Source organism: Hylobates moloch, unplaced genomic scaffold, assembly GCF_009828535.3.
Source record: "Hylobates moloch isolate HMO894 unplaced genomic scaffold, HMol_V3 SCAFFOLD_34, whole genome shotgun sequence".
Classification (NCBI taxonomy): domain Eukaryota; kingdom Metazoa; phylum Chordata; class Mammalia; order Primates; family Hylobatidae; genus Hylobates; species Hylobates moloch.
Window position 1 is genome coordinate 1,735,615 of NW_026652309.1, and position 17,066 is coordinate 1,752,680.

The 17,066-nt window shown below is 52.6% G+C and overlaps 1 protein-coding gene across 5 annotated transcripts in view; it reads right to left on the reverse strand.

Moving 5' to 3' along the window:
* LOC116463375 (phosphatase and actin regulator 3) overlaps positions 1–17,066 on the reverse strand; it is a 272,708-nt gene that overhangs the window by 62,624 nt on the left and 193,018 nt on the right. For all 5 annotated transcript variants that reach the window (XM_058434605.1, XM_058434608.1, XM_032146459.2 and 2 more), the window contains exons 6-7: positions 13,405–13,579; positions 12,415–12,662 (exon numbers count right to left, since the gene is read on the reverse strand). In XM_058434605.1, the coding sequence (XP_058290588.1) occupies positions 12,415–12,662; positions 13,405–13,579 (423 nt within the window). The remainder of the gene's footprint in view (positions 1–12,414; positions 12,663–13,404; positions 13,580–17,066) is intronic.

Consider the following 17,066-nt stretch of genomic DNA (forward strand, 5'->3'; position numbering starts at 1 on the left):
TCCATGGACACCCGTCAACTGCACAGAGAGTGTTCCATGGACACCCGTCAACTGCACAGAGAGTGTTCCATGGACACCCGTCAAATGCACAGAGAGTGTTCCATGGACACCCGTCAAATGCACAGAGTGTTCCATGCACACCTGTCAACTGCACAGAAGAGACTTCTGTAAACACCTGTCAACTGCACAGGGGGTATTCCATGGACACCCATCAACTGCACAGAGAGTGTTCCATGGACACCCATCAACTGCACAGAAAGAGACTTCTGCAAATACCTGTCAGCTGCAGAGAGAGTGTTCCATGGACACCCGTCAACTGTTCAGAAAGAGACTTCTGTAAACACCTGTCAACTGCACAGAGAGAGCTCCATGGACACCCGTCAACGGCACAGAGAGTGTTCCATGGACACCCGTCAATGGCACAGAGAGCGTTCCACGCACACCCGTCAATGGCACCGAGAGTGCTCCATGGACACCTGTCAACCACACAGAGGGCCCTCCATATGGCCCTTTAACTGCTCAGCTGTGCTAAGTGCCATGCCACGCACAGTGGCCACCCTGACCTGTTGAAGTGTCAGGATAGCTCCGCTAGGTCCTCGATGGCTCTGCCCCTAGAGCTGCTGCCTGGGCTGCTGCGGATGGACCTGCTCATTTTAAAGAGAGAGGAGCAGGAGGCCACAGCAGCCCTCGCCGTCCTCCACAGAAGGGCCTTGGAGCAGGCAATCTCACATCATTGAGTTGCCAGTTTCTCAAAGTAATTCTCAGAGGGATCATCATGACCTTTTTTAAAGGGAAATTGAACCTCCAGCAGGTCCCAGCCCCACAGACTGGGACCCAAGTGGGCAAACTGAATGGCCACACAGAGCTCAGAGCCCAGCCAAGGCCCCCAGATCCCAGGCTAGCCTGCACTCCCTGGGGGCACACACGCCGAAGCTGGGGAGTGAGCAGGGCAAAGGGGAGGATCCCAACCCCAGGCCTCCTGCCACGGAGGGGCTCAGTTGAGGAGGGAGCCGGCAAAACACCGAACTGACTTAGAAGTTAGAGCATCACAGGGGAAGGATATTCTGACCTCTGAATCCAAACAGTGTTTACGACTCGGACTGAGTGGCGGTTCACTACCTACAAATAAACAGAAAAGTCTAGTGCTACCTGGGTTCCACCAGAAGCAGGGGATGCAGAGGGCCATTGGAAAACAAAATGAAGCAGCTTTGAGGATCAGACCTCACGCGCTGTGCTGGTGCCACATGCCAGGGACACACCCACCGGACAGATGCTGGTGCTGCTGACCACGGCCTTCCTCTGTGGATGTGACTTGGCTTTCCTCACAGTGCCTGCAGGAGGTGCTCAATAAACGCTCTTGACTGACTATATGGTCCCTGTCAGCGTGGAGCTGGGCAGGGCCCCTCTAGTCAACTCAGGTCGCTGGTGAATCATCGCCCGCTTCCTCCCCTCTGCATATTCTCTTTCAGCCAGGGGCCCACAGCTCCAAGAACGGAGTCCAGCAGCACCATCCCCACTCCCCAGCTCCTACCAATTTCTCTTCTCTGCCTCAGTCTCCCACATTATGACTCAACTGTGGACCACCGCTCTGCCCCAGAATTCACAAGTTGAAGGCTTGACCCACAGTGTGACTGTATTTGCGGGTAGGGCCTGTAAGGAGGTAACTAAGGTTAAAGGAGTTGCAAGAGTGGGGCCCCGATGTGATGGAACTGGTGTCCTTGGAGAGGAAACAGAGGCCAGAGTACTCACCACCCACTCTCACCAACCAGCACACAGGGGAACAGCCCCGTAAGGACACAGAGGCCTCACCGGAAATCCCCTTGTTCTTGGACTTTCAGCCTCCAGAATGGTAAGAAAACAAACGTCTGTCGTTTCAGGCACCCACTCTGTGGTATCCTGTTACGGCGGCTGGAGCTGACTCTGACGCTCCCTGCAGACCCCATCCCCTCCTGCCCGGGCCTCCTCATGGCCCCTCCCTATCTTTCCTCTGGAGCCCACCTGGGGCCCTTTCAAAGGCTTGAATCATGACAGACAGCATCAGGTCTGTGCTCCAGAAAGATCAGTTCAGCTGCAGGAGATCCTGCACCGCTTCCCACCAATGGCAGCAAGAGCAGCCAAGATCGAATGAGCCCCTGCTGTATGCCAGGCCCACAGGTAGCCTTTGAATGCGTTTCCCACGTCATCTCCCCGCAGCCCTATGAGGCAGGTGCTAGGATTTAGTTTTCCTATTTTGCAGATGACAACGTCCCACAGTGTGGTCCAAGGCCACATAGCCAGGAGGTGAGTGACTTGGGACAACCCTCAGAGGCTTCACACTTTGGTGTCTTTTGAATTCCAGCTTTCTTTTCGGGGTGAATAAAGGTCTCTCTCCATGGCCAGTCCCTAGGTCTTACATTGGGCTCTGCAACAACCATGCTACCCTGTGCACCTCATGCGTCTCACTTCCACACCCAGGCTCAAGCCATCCCTATGTGGAAAGCCTTTACCTCGATGACCAGGACTCCTCATTTTAAAGCTTTGGTTCTCCATCCTGGCAGCTCTTGAGAGTCACCAGGTGTTTGGGTCAGGGCTCTCCAGAGACACAGAAGCAATGGGATAGACACACACCACACACACATATACATATGCGTACATATACATGTATGTACATACACATTCTATATATATATACACACATATATGTGCATATGTGTGTGCTTTAAGAAATTTATTTTAAGGAATTGACTCATGCGATCGTGGGGGCTGTAAAGTCCTGGATTTGGAGGGCAGGCCAGCGGCTGCAGCGGATACCGCAGGCTTGAGGCAAGATTTCCTCTTCTCTGGGAAACTCCAATTTATTCTCAATCCTTTAACTGACTGGAGAGGGCCACTCAAAGCCCCTTAAAGTCACCGACTGCAGGTGACAATCACATCTACAAAATACCTTCACAGCAACACCCAGACTAGCATTTCAATAGCTGGGTGGGACAGCCCAGCCAAGAAGACACACAAGGTTGACCTTCACCCTTGCGGAGCCTGCAAAGTGCAGAGGCCCAGGCCCCAGGGAGACCGATACAGTTCCTGCCAATGCTTTTATAAGCACATGGCTGGCCCAGAGTGGCTGCTTTCAGATGCACAAATCACAGAGTATTCTTTGCCTTACCCATCTGGTGCTCATCCCCCAATCTTGAAATCACCTCCTGGGGGGTCCTGCCTCCTCCCTGCTATAGGCACCTGCGGGCTGGGACCCTGGCTTGTATCGCTGTGTCCACAGCACCCAGGGAAGTGCCTGGCACCTATGATGTGCTCATGCGTTGGACAAACAGTGGGCTACAGTCATGTGCTGTGGAGCTGGAAAGCCCTGGATTCAAAATGGGCAAGTTTCATCCCCTCTCTTTGCCTCGTTTTCCTCTACTGTTAACACACAAAAAAGCAGTAATAGCAGCTGTCTCATCACCTTGTCAAGGGACTTAGGCAATAAAATGCATGAAAAATGCTTATCAAGGTACTTGATGGGAAGTAATAGCTCAAAAAAAAAAAAAAAAAGGGCGGGGCGGGGTGGGCAGCCCTGTTTCAGCTGATTGTCACTGGGGCTGTGCGTTCCCACTCTGATAGCTCTGCTGCTTGGTGCTCAGCCAGAACCACCCTGGGCCAGACCTGCCTCCGCTGCAAGATGCCCACCAGGTCGCCCTGAGACGAGGTTCTCCCAAGCATCCTGCATCCCAGCGAGCATCTCCAGCGCCATCTGGTGTCTGTGCGGGGAGTGGCTGGGTTTCCACAGCCTTTCAAATCTCTAGCCCCAACTTTCAAGAAAAGGCAGGGGCTGCCTGCTGTTTTGTGAAGTCACCATGGAGATGACTGTGGGGGAGTCCTCACTCGCTGCAGGTGGCTCTTCACTTTACAAAAGGATACACTGCATGAAGCCTTTCAGTACACCCTCCCCACACTTAAAATGGCATTCAAATAACACCTTAGCATTCCCTTTTTTCAAGTATGTCTGCTGGGGAAAGGGTCCTGGAGCCTGCGAAGAGGGTTTTCTTTACATTTAGACAATACCAGGAACTGCCTGAGTGTCGCCTCTCTCCGTGTAACATTCTCCATGTCATCCAATGCCCGTGTCACCACATTCTTGGCGTCATACATTTGTCTTAGGATTTTGATACGGTTTGGCTGTGCCCCCGCCCAAATCTCATCTTGAATTGCAACTCCCATAATTCCCAAGTGTTGTGGGAGGGACCCAGTGGGAGGTAACTGAATCATGGGGGTGGTCTCCCCCATACTTTTCTCGTGGTAGTGAATAAGTCGCATGGGATCTGGTGGTTTTATGAGGGAAAACTCCTTTTGCTTGGTTCTCATTCTCTCTTTCCTGCCACCATGATTGTGAGGCCTCCCCAGGCAGGTGCAACTGTAAGTCCATTAAACCTCTTTCTCTGGCTGGGTGTGGTGGCTCACACCTGTAATCCCAGCACTTTGAGAGGCCGAAGTGGGTGGATCACCTGAGGTCAGGAGTTCGAGACCAGCCTGGCCAACATGGTGATACCCTGCCTCTACTAAAAATACAAAAATTAGCCAGGCATGGTGGTATGCACCTGTAATCCCAGCTACTTGGGAGGCTGGGGCAGGAGAATTGCTTGAACCCAGAAGGTGGAGGTTGCAGTGAGCCAAGATCGTGCCATGACACTCCAGCCTGGGCAACACAGCAAGACTCCATCTTAGAAAAAAAAAACAAAAAACAAAACAAAACAAAATGAAAAATACAACCACCTCTTTTTCCTTATAAATTACCCAGTCTCAGGTATGTTTTTATCAGCAGTGTGAAAACCGGACTAAGACACATTTCAACTCCCGACCCAGCCCTCTTTTGCGTTGTTGAGTTTATGGTGAACATCAGCTTTTAAGGTCAGTCATGAGTTCCTAGAGGGTTGGAGACTGTGTCTAGTTTCTCCTTAGAATCCTTCAGGCCTAGATTGGGACATACAGTACTTGTTGAATACACAGCAAGGGTGTGTCTTAAGAAGCTTTAAAAAGAATCTATAAAGCCGGGAAATCCCATATGTCCCTTTACTCTTGTACAGCCTAGCTGACTGGAATTGACTCATGGGATTGTGGGGGCTAGTATTTACTTTTCCACTCCTGCACCAGCACTAGAACCCCCCTGTGCTTGCTGAAATGCACTTCCTAGGGCCTCGCTCCTAGGACACAGTGGGGCAGGCTATGCTAGAACATATCAATATGTACATAGTCACTCTCTCGGGTCACCTTTTATTACTATCTTGCATGTACATTTTATAAAGTACGCAGTATATTAGCATGGTACCTCTAATGTATAGTTCATAAATAATGTACGAATATCAGATTTTTTTTCTTTTGCTATTGGGACACACCCTCAGAAAACCTTGGCAGCAGGGCTACCATGTGAGCGCCATGTGCCCCACACAGGCCAGGCCCTCCATGAGCGTTGTCTCATCCGCCCCCGGGACAACCTGACAAGGGGGTCACTGACATCACCTGTGAGCTACCGACAGGCAGCCAGGGCCCAGATGTGCCACCACCTGCCCAGGGTCAATCCAGTGGGCAGAGTAATCTGAGTCTGGGCGCCGTGGGTTACCTAACCTGGTCTGGGACAGGTGGCTCATGGCAGGTGCCATCGAGAGGCCTTCTTGGGGCCTGTTTCTCCTGACCGACCCAAAGGTCCCCACAAGACTGTCCTGGCACATGGACCCCAGCGATTAATTCTCCTTGCCCTTGTCCCTTGCTAAGCAGGCAAGCAAAACCACAGCCAGTTACACAAACACATCAATTGCATATGTGGATGGAGAAGAGATGTACCCAGGCAGCGGCAGGGACATCAACGCTCTCACTGATGACCTGGCCGAGGAATGAGGGAAAGCACAAATCAGCTATGGAACATTGACAAACTGGGAGCTAAACTGTGCTTCATGCCTGTGAGGCAGGATTTTGATGAGTGGTGGATGCCCAGTTCTTCCCTGTTCCTGCATGCTCCTCAGCCACAGTGATGAGGATGACAGTGCTAATTACCATGGCAACCAGAATGCTGAGCACAATGAGACAAAGCTATACTTCGGTGAGCACCCCTGTTTACCTTCATAAGAACTTTGTTGTCACCCCCATTTACAAGGGGTATAACCGAAACACAGAAAGGTTAAGAAACTTTTCCAAGGTCACAGAGCTAGAAAGAAACATGTGGAGGCAAGTGGGGTGGCCAAACCCTGCAGCGAGTCTCACTACATAGAGTAAGCCCCAGAGACGGAGGCCCACCCTGCACAGACAGCCCTCCCTGCGACATTCCCAATGCCAGGGGCCAGATGTTTGTGTCCCCCAAAATTCCTATGTTGAAGCCTAACCCCGATGTGATGGTATTTGGGGGGTAGGGTCTTGGAAGGTGATTAGGTCATTAGGTGGAGCCCTCACCAATGGGATTGGTGCCCTTAGGAAAGGGGCCTCAGAGAGCTCTGTGGCCCCTTCTGCCATGTGAGGACACATAGAAGGCACCATCTATGAGAAAGTGGGGCCTCGCCAGACCCCACGTGTCAGAACCTTGATCTTGGACTTCCCTGTCTCTGGAACTGTGAGGAATGAATTTCTGTTGTTTGTAAGACACAGAACAGAGTCTAGGGATTTTGTTATGACAACTCAAAGGGACTAAGACTCCAGCATGGATGAAGTGGAGGGCCTGTGCTGTGCTTACATGGGCCCAGGTGAGACACAGTGGTGAGTCCCAGCCTGCAGCCTTGCTGTCATGAACACCTGGGAGAAGCTGTCTGCAGGAGGAGGAGCAGCACAGGCAGCTGGGGGGCTCTGGAGAAGTCAGCTTTCTTGCATCAGTAGGTTCTTCCCTTGCAGCCCTGATTCCCATAGCAGCCCCTCAGTCCCTCGCTCTCCCTCCTCACGTGTTTCTACTGGGCCCAGAGCCGGGACACTGTGACAAACCAGACAGCTGTGGTCATGACTCTTGGGTTCAGCGCAGAGAAAAGACAAAACACAAACATCTTTTTTTTGACAGGTTTTAAAACTTAAATCTTGGGGCAGTGACAACACAAAGACTGTTTCTCATAAAATTCGCTTTTGATGACTGGAGAATGCGCGCAAGGCCCTGCTCACCCACCACTGACCAGGCATACCCACGAAGGCACCCCGTGTGCAAGCCTTTGTGTGAGGGCACGCGTGTGCATGTGGGCATAGGGCCTCCACCATTTCCGAAAATTAAATTCTGATGCAGATGCATTCTCCATTCTAATAGAGAATTGAAGTTCACAAAAATGTTTGATAACAAAAATTTTCTTTTTCACATGGGATAAGACAATGTCTGCCAAGCCTCCCTCAACAGGGGAAAGACAGGGAGACGGAGATGGAGAGGGAGAGAGAGAATAAATGGATAATCAAATGAATAAAATAGTAGTTGTTGCGATTAATAATTGATTAATTTGCTGCCTGGTGCTTTTCTGCTTTCACACCATGAAGATGCGAAAATAACGTATCAGGCGAGACAGTGGGAATGGGGTTTGAACCCAACACACTGCAGAGAGAAGCAAATAACAACCATTATTCACCATTGTCTGCACCAGGCAAAACAAAATACTCTTACAGGCCTTTCCTACTGTGAGTAATTTTCCCCCAAAAAAGCAACATTTATAGACTTTCTCTATGACCAATATTGAATTTTCCCACAGCATTTTATCTCAGAGATTTATCACTTCTGGAGCATTGGGGACATAGTTGAGAATGTGACAAAAGCAAATCACTCTTTTCTGCACTTGATTTCAGGGCTTCAGGGACCCTAGACTGTATACCCTGGGACCAGCACACAGAAAGCTCAATTTGCAAATGGCTGGAGGCTGCACCCCAGACATACCTGCCAGTTTGTGCAATGAGCCCAGCCCTCAACAAGGAGTTTCTCAGGGTCAGACAGGAACCCTGACCTTGGCCCACAAAAGACCCATGGAGGAAAGGGGACCTCACCCAGGGTTTGCAGATGACATCCCCTGTAACACGTTGCACAGTGCACTACAGCGGTGGGCCTGGGCCACGTTCACGACAGCAGTTTCCAGAATGAGTTTCTACCATGAGTGCTACCTTCCCCCAATCTCAGACCCCAGCTCCAACTCCGTATTCACTTACGGACACCAGGTTTCGAGGACAAATAACAAGAGGCTCGGGTCCGAGCCACACCATGGGAGAAACAGTACGGGGATGAGGGCTCCCCGGACCTGGACCTGTTAGTACTTTACAGGCACTGGCTCCTCTAACCCCCCATTGGCCCATTCTGGCTCATTCATTTAACTGATATTTATTTTGCACTTAGCACTCGTGAGCTGTAAGAACTACAGAGGCGAAGACTTGGTCTCTCGGAGCCCACGTGCTGGTAGAGAGGCTGCATGGGCAAAGCCAATGATATTGGGGTCAGGGACCCTGCCATAGGGAAAATAAGGTTGGGTGAGAAGAAGGGGCCAAGTGTTGCCACACGGCGGCCAGGTGGCTTCCTGCACTGAGCGATGTTTTAAACGCGGTGGAGCCATGCACACCTCCAGGGACAGCAAGAGTCTCAGGGACTGTGGTTGGGGTGTGAGGACCATCAGGGAGGCCCATGGGCTGGGTCCAAGGGAGAGGCAAGCCAGGAGAGGGAGGCAGGCCACATGGGGTGGGGCCACAGACACTGGGGAGGATGTGGCATTCAGTGCCTCAGGGAGCCACTGGAGGGATTTAAGCAAGAGGTGACATTATCCAACTTCCATGGGACCCTGGTCCTGTGGCCACCTGTGTGGAGAATGAACTAGAAATGGGGCAATGGTGGCACAGAGAGACCGCCTGGAGGCCAAGTCCAGGCAGGAGAGCACAGCGAGCCATTGCCAGAGAAGAGGGAGTAGGCTGGACCCGTGAACTGCTCCAAGGGGAGCAGAGAGGACTTCAGGGTCATCTGGACATCAGCACAAAGCCAAAAGCTTCGCAGGAGGCTAAGATGTATTGATTGAAATGGGGAAGAGTCCCAGCCCAGGGCACAGATGGGAACCGAGATCTGGAGATGTAAGCTGTGCAATGCGCACCAGTCCCCATGCGGATGCGTACAGTCCACAGAGACACCCTGGAGCTTAGGGGCTGTTGGCTCGAGGGACAAATCAGGGATTCATCAGGGTCACAGATGTGTTTAAAGCCACACCTCCAACAGTTGCTTACTGACTGTTAGAACCAGGTACCATGGGATGATGGACACACCACGGGACACAGACAGATACCAGCATGATCCCTCATACAGACAAAATTAGACAGTCAACATAAGTAATTGATAGGTAGCAAAGAGACAGAGAATAGAGAACAACAAGAATTAGTGTGAATCTGCAACTGTGTCTCAGCTAGGAAGGAAGGTTCAGTGTTGTCATAGAAGCCAACAATGAGGGCCTTCGATCTGACAACAAGGAAATGGGGCAGGGACAGGGGAGGGACGTGCCCAGGGCCAAGTCCAAGCTTCACAGCACGTTCTGTTGGAGGCCATGGACCGGCCCAGCCACAGAGGTCCCAGGGATGGAGGGGGCTTTGTGGGTCAAAGCCCAGAGCCTAGCTTTGGCTCAATGAGAAGAGGAACGAGTTAACCAAGAGGAGTGGAATCAGGGGGTTGAAAGGGGGTTCTCTAAAAGATGTGCCCAAGTCCAAATCCCCAGGACCTGTGAAAGTGACCTTATTTGGAAAGTGGATCTTTGCAGAAGTAATTAAGTTAATCTCTAGATGAGGAGATGATCCAGGATTATCCAGATGGGCCCTGCCTGCAATGACTATCCTTATATGAAGGGGAGAGGAAGGAGGGAGAGGAGATGGCCATGTGCCCACAGAGGCAGGGCTGGGAGTCTCAGGCCAAGAACGCAGGAACCACCAGAAACTGGAAGAGAATGGCTCCTCCTTGGAGCACTCGCAGAGAGCACGACCCTACCCACACTTTGATTTTGGATTTCTAGCTTCCAGAACTGCAGAAGAGTAAATTCTGTGGTCATAAGCCACCCAGCAGATGATAAGGTGTTACAACAGCCACAAGAGGCTAACACAGCTGGCTGTGACCAGGCCACCTGGCTGAGCAGGAGGCGTCCCTGTGCAGAGCACTCAGAGAAGGCAGGCGCTGGGCGGGAGGGACAGAGGCGGGAGCCAAGGGTGCCACTAGGTGTGCTTTGATGCCATCTCCAGTGCACAAACTCTGCGTCTCAACCATGCTGCCACAAAGTTTTTTGAGGGCACATCCGGGCCAGGCCTGAGGCTCCCGAGAGGTGAAACGCAGATTCCCATCCTCTTCTGTGTTTAAATAAGATGACTGCATTATGCCTTTAATGCCAGGTGTGAGGACACTGCATCTGGACGGCCTAATAATGCCCTAAAGGAAAGTCAAGCTGGGAGACCCTTCTGGGCCAGGGGCTCTCCTCCCCAGGGGCTCTCCTCCCCGTGTGGCTGCTGAGGACAGGAAGAAGTGCTCTCCGAGGTACACCCTGAGCCAGGCCCTGTGCCAAGGGCTGACGTGGATTAATCCACTCATCCTCAGAGAGGGTCTAGCACAGAGCGGAAAGCTGGCACTGGCAGCCTGGGTTCAAGTCCCAGTCTGGCACTAACGAGCTGCATGGCCATGGCCAGTTACACGGCCTCCCTATGCCACAGTTTACGCATCTGTAAAATAAGGACTATGATGTCATCAGCCTCATGGGGCTCCTGTGAGGACAAAACATTTCTTGTTACAACCTTAGACCAGCGTCCCGGACACAAGAAACACCCGGTAAAGGGCCCTGGCTGTTGACATTGTCAATGTCGAGAGGAAGCAGTTCCCATCTCCCTCTCACCAATGAAAGCATGTGTCCTGGAGTGGGTAAGGGACTTATGGAAGGGCACCCCCAAACCAGGGGCACAGACTATGCCAGTGATTCTCAGCTGGGGGTGATTCTGCCCCTCAGGGACATCTGGCCAAGTCTGGAGACATTTTAGGTTGTCTTCACTGGGGGAATCCAGTGTGGAGAGGCCAGGGATGCTGCAGAATATCCTAGTGTGTCCAGGATGGCCCTCTCCCCAGCAGAGAATCGCCTGGCCTCATGCCACTAGTGCTGAGGCTGAGGGACCCTCCTCTAGCCCTTGACCACCCCAACACCAGCTGTTCTCAGAAGTGCACCCACATAGCACCCTTCTGCTGGAGGCTCACAGGTGTTTAAGGGCAAGGATTCCAGGGCCTGATGAGTCTGGAGAACACCACAGGCTCCAGCCTCTTCAGAGACGTCGGTGCCCTCAGGCCAGTGAGCAGCTCCTAGTTTCTGCCACAAAGACACTGGTTCCGCGGTGGAAGTCGGCCTCCTCCAAACACACAGGTAACAGCACCCCCACCCCTTTCATGTTTTGCAGCCACATATTCAGAATTGCTTCCTCGGACCCGGTGGAAAGGCTCCAGAGCAGCAGGAAGCGGGAGGCCATGGAGCCCTGGGCTGCCAGCCTGTCCACCCATCACAGTACCCACCGCATGCCTTCAGTACCAGCCAGGGTCAGCACCGACATCTGATGCCCTTTCCTGCTCCCCACAGACACCCAGGGAGACATGGCCTGAGCTCTGCCCATGCCTGTAACAGTCACCATGAGATGCTTCCAGGAACAACAGCAACGAACGCTTCCTGATTCTTCCCTTGCAGGCCAACCACCACGGCCACCCTGGACCTTCCTGGGAGTAACCAGAGGGCCCCGCACAGCCGGTACCAGCTGGGAGGGAAACCCCCAGCCTGAGCCTCATTCTCCCTTCATCACAGGGTGGTCTGCAGGCCTCTATCGTCCCGAGCCCTGGAGTCCTCAAGGGTAGGACGGAGCAATTACTCTGACCTCGAGAATGCACCATGAGGACAAATACCGAGCTGGCTTCCAAGGACCCTGTGAGCATCTGCTCCCAAACAAGCATACGCTGCCTGTCCTGTTCACACCACTTCTGAGACGGCCATTTGGGATCAATAGAGCAATGTCTCTCCCTCCCTCTCCTCCTGCTTCCATCTCACCTTGCTTTACTTGTTACAGTTGTTGTTTTTTTTTTTTTGCTATAACTTCTGTACACTGAGCATCTGTACATCACCTATATACTGTCCGCCACACTGTCCTCAGGGGTGGCATTCTCAAAGTCACTTGCTTCACCATTTTTGTGGGTTTTTTTTCACATACACATGAAAACTAATATGCAACTCTCAAAACAATTTCCCCAGGGTATTTTCTAATTCCCTGCTCTAAGCCTGGCTGTGCACCCCCACCCCAGCTTGTTTCAGGAGAGGCTCATTTCCAGAGGACACAGCCCCCCTCCTGTTTCTCCCCAAGTGCACCCCCTCGACCTGTTCCTCCCCCAGGCACGAGCTCTGTCCCCGACCCCCTGGTGACACTAGACCTCTGGCCGAGATCCCCACACTTAATGGGCCATCCTTTCCTCACCAGAAATAATGGAGTCATTCAGCGCCTCCTCGTCCTGATACAAAAGCAAGTCGTCCTTGAGTTCAGAATTGATGATCAGGTTCTCCTTGTTCTCCTCAGATTCCTTAGCGGCAGTTCGCTTGTTCTCCGAGGCCCCGTCGAAGCTCCAAGCCTCCTCCCTCTCCTTGCCCCGCTCCACGCTGGACGCCCTCGACAGACGGACATCCAGCCGCTTCTTTGGAGACCCTTTACTTTCTCTTCCTTGAAAGCTAAACCAGAAAGATGGTTCAGGTTATAGGTTACCCCCTTCACCCAGAAACCCAGGGTTTTTATCCTGGACACACAAGAAGAAGCATGAGGATTTGAGTTCAAGGCAAATGGCTGTTTACAACACGCTGTTTTGAAAAGCACAGAACATGCAAGTAATAAAACCTGCCAAAATGTAGTGCAATCAACGTTCAGGGCGAGGACTTCACAAAAACTGAGAAGGACAATTTTGTCTAATATTCCTCCAAACTATACTGTCTCCCGTTACCTATTTTACCTCTAATCTTTCACAGTCCATGCGACACATGTGATCCAAAATAAGAGTAAGCTGCAGGCCTAGGCTGCCTTACACTCTTGCCCAGTGACAACAATGAAGCCCTCAGCGTCCTGGGACAAAGTGGAACAGCCACTTCTCTCTAAGTCATTCTCTCTTGCAAAGCTCCCACCCCACCCTGGGTCCTGAGGGGCTCATGCACAGGACTTGGTGGCCAGGTTCCCACAGTGCACATTCACTGTGCACCCCATCCCAGAATGTGGGAACCAAGATCAGCTATGTAATCTGCAGAGCGAGGTGCAAAATGAAAATGTGGCTTCCTTGTTCGGAAGTTATCAGGAATTTCAAGACAGTGACTGTAGAACGGGAGACCCAGCCGGGGCCCTGGGTGTGGCATGAGCTGCACAGTCTGAGGCTGGCCAGGCAGGGATTCTGGCAGCACAGGTCTCCCTCATGTGGCAGGGCCTCACCTGTCCTGGCGGTGCTTTGTGGCCAGCGCCCTGTGCAACTCCTCAATGACGCGGCTTGGGGGAAGAGGCCGGTGGACCGTGGTGAGATGCGGAGACCCCGTGGGTGTGGAGAGCTGGCCCCGGAGGGGAGGGTCGGCACTCTTCATGCTGGAGGCTTGGAAGAGTGCGGCTTGGCCTGGGGTGTGGGAGGAAGCAGCAAGAACGTAAGTCTTCAGGAGCTGGGACCAAGGGTTTTGCTGAGACTGGAGACCATGAGCGGAAAGGGCACTCCCCTGCACCTCCAGGAGGCAGCCCCAACTAATGCCAAGATGCTGGACCAGGATCCCTGCTCCCAAGGCTAGAGGCCAGGGTGCATCTCTGTCCAGTTCTGCTCCATCTGTGGGGCACACCCTGTTAGGGGCCGATCCTTGCAGACGCCAGCACCAGCACCCTCCCTGCAGGGCGTCGGGCTTAGAAAAGCCTCCTTCCTGCTTCTCTGCTATGAATTCAGCTTCCTGAAGCTGCTTCTTGTTCTTGGGAAACCCGGAAGAAACTGTGCAGCCACCCTTCAGCCTGGATGAACACCATGGTCCACTCTGCCCTCCCCACAGCGTCTGTTCCAGCACCTTGGGCTTGCACTTCCAGCCCCCAGAACAGTAAGGAATAAATTTCTGGGCTCCAACCCTCTCCCTGTACCTCTGCCAGGAGGATCACCCGAGAAGGTGAATTGGATCGCTCTCCCATTTTCCTTAGGACGTGATTCGAACTCATGGCCCAGTCTCAAGGTCCCTGGAGGTGGCCCAGCTCGGCTCCCTAGCTGCATCTCCACCTCACTCTCTTCACTCCAGCATGTAAAGATCTCTCCCATCTTTGAAGGCACCACACTCCCTCCAATCTGCATCTTTGCATGGGCTGTTCTTTCTGCCTGAAATGTTTCCCCCCTCCTCTGCTAGAATATCATTTCCTTAGAGAGGTCTTGATCAGATCCCCTGTCTCCTGTCCCCTGGGACCTGAGCCTGCCCTGACACCTTTCCTCTTACTTGGAGTGAATCATGTTGCCGCGTCTGTTTCTTGCTCCCTGGCAGGCCCGTGTCCACCTTCCTTCCTACAGTTTCCCCAGGCCTGACACTTAAAACACGGGCAATAAACACTTGTGTACATGAAATGACCTTGAAGATGATTCTAAACAGGCTTTGCTCAATCAAGTCTAAATGAGTGGGACACCCCCTACTTCCTTCAGTGATGGTTTCCTGCATGTGCTCCGGGCCAGCAGGTGCCAGGTGCCCAGAAGAGCAATGAGCATGGGCTTTGTCTTCTGCAGATTTGGCCTCTGGTCTTGATCTGCCATTACCCAGTGTGCAGGACTCTGGGCAAGTCACCGAAGCTCTCAAAGGCTTAGCCTCCTTCCCTGTAAAATGAGACCATCAGCTCCTTTTCAGGAGCCCAGCAGCTGGCGCAGGCCCAGAAGCTCTTAGGTGTTTAGCACAAATTCTCATTCCAAAAGCGTCCTGGAAGGATTGGTGCAAACACCAGATCCCTTTAATCCCACCAGGAAAACAACCAGATCTAAACTACCGCATTCCCTAAAAACCAGAAACAAACTTCCAGTATAATCCTAGGATGTGGACAGCATCAATAAAAATTATTCCTCAAAACCCAAAAGGAAACGGTAAACCCCGTGGAGGACTTTAGTTATTTCACTTTCTCCACAAGCACCTGCTTGGCCAGACAAGGCCAGGCCACAGGGAAACGGGCCAGGCCCTGTCCTTGACTGGTGGAGCCAGACAGAGGCCCGGCAGACAGAAAGAGAGCAAATGATTGTAGAAGAGAGCAGGCGACAGAAGGAGAGGGGGAGAAAAGGGCTGGGAGAGAGAGCAGGAGAGGGAGGGGGGCGAGAGGGCACCACGCGGCTGGGCTGAGAGTACTAGGCTGGGCTGGGGGAGGTGGTAGCTGGTTCGGGAGAAGGAGGTCAGGAAAGGCTTCTCTGCAGAGGGGACCTTTGAGCTGAGACCTGAGAGATGACAAGGAGCCAGCCACACAAGAAGTGGCCAGGCAGGGCAGGGGCTGCAGGGAGACCCATCCCCAGCTTCCGCACACGGCGCTGTCCTCTCCCCACTGGCCTCAGCCTCCCCAGGCCGCTCCTGCTCAGGACAGTGCCCCAGTCCTGAGCACACACAGGTGACACTCAGCATCCCCAGCCCCTCTGTCTCTAACCATCATTGCCTGTACTCCTCACCCCAGCCTCATGAGGAAGGAATCACTAGCCCTGTTGTACAAATAGGGAAAGTGAGGCAGCGTGGTTTGCCCGCTGTCACTCAGTTTGGTGGAGCTGGGATCCCACCAGGTCTCCGCCCCACTGTCAATCACAGATGTGACAACCAGCATTGCCCCCACGGCCCCCATAGAGCTTTGCCTGGCTCGCCCCACCCAGCCTGTGCAGGGGACCCCTTGTCACCCCGATTTCACAGATGAGGAAGCTGAGGCTCGGAAGCCACCTCAGGGGCAGGCCGCTAGGAAAAGGAGGGGGCTGAGATCAGCACATCGCACCCAGCTCCACTTACACTTGGCAGAGGCTGTGGGACTCCCATCCCTCAGAGTTGAGTGTCACCAACTGGACCAGGTGACAGCAGGGGTAAAGGAGAGGTGAAAGGGAGAAGAGTAAACACATCTCCAGGGACCAGGCAGGTGAAACCCAGGAATGCAAAGGACCTCCTGCAATTTCTCCATGGGGGCAGGGTGGGGACCACAGCACGCAGAGGAGAACCTGCCCACCTTAATGGGCCTGTGGTGACTCAGAGGGTGATCAGAGATGAAGACTTTTCAAGAAAGCCCAGGAATTTGGCCTGTGAACCAGGAAGCAAGCCCTCATCACAGACACCAAATCTGCCGGCACCTTGGTCTTGGACTTCCAGCCTCCAGATGAGTGAGGAATAAATTTCTGTGGTTTATAAGTACTCAGATGAATAAGACACCTGCAGTCCTGCCTTGGGTGGAGACTCAGTTGGGCCAGGGTCCCTCCTGCAGCAAGGGAAGCCCAGGTAAGGAGACTTTCTTCTTTGCTGCCATCTAGTGTTCACATGCTGAAGCACATGAACCTTTTCCCAAAGGAGAAGGAAAAAGAGGAACTCAGAAAATTAAATCAAAGTCACCAAAATGTAGTCTGTGCAGTAAGAAGCCAGGCCAGGGCCCATAGCTCGGAACCACCCTCCTCCACCTCCCAGTCTCAATTCAATCCATATGGAAACGCATATGTGTCGAGTATCCCCTGATGTCCTTGTAACTGAGGGCAGGGCGGAAGCCAGAAGAATCCGCAGACTGGGGACAGAACGCCAGAATTTAGGGCGTGTGGAGTCAGAGTGAAGACCTGTGCTGTCTGAGGCCTGACCTTCCTAAGCTGGGGAGAGGCAGGAAACTCTCTGGGTTACCAAGTTATTGAGGGCCAGGAACAAATTATACGTTCTCCAGAATAAAATGAGGTGGATGGTGACTAATTGAATGCACTTTAAATGGTTTTAGGTTTCAATGGAGGAAAAAGGGAGCCATCACAAAGACAATAACAAAATGCAAAGTAGCACAGTTTTGCCTCAAACTTTGTACTGTAATTTGTGTGGCCATGTCACACAAAGACTGAATATTTGGATTCATCTACAGAGATGTAGAAAGATGCAGAAAGCAGACAGACA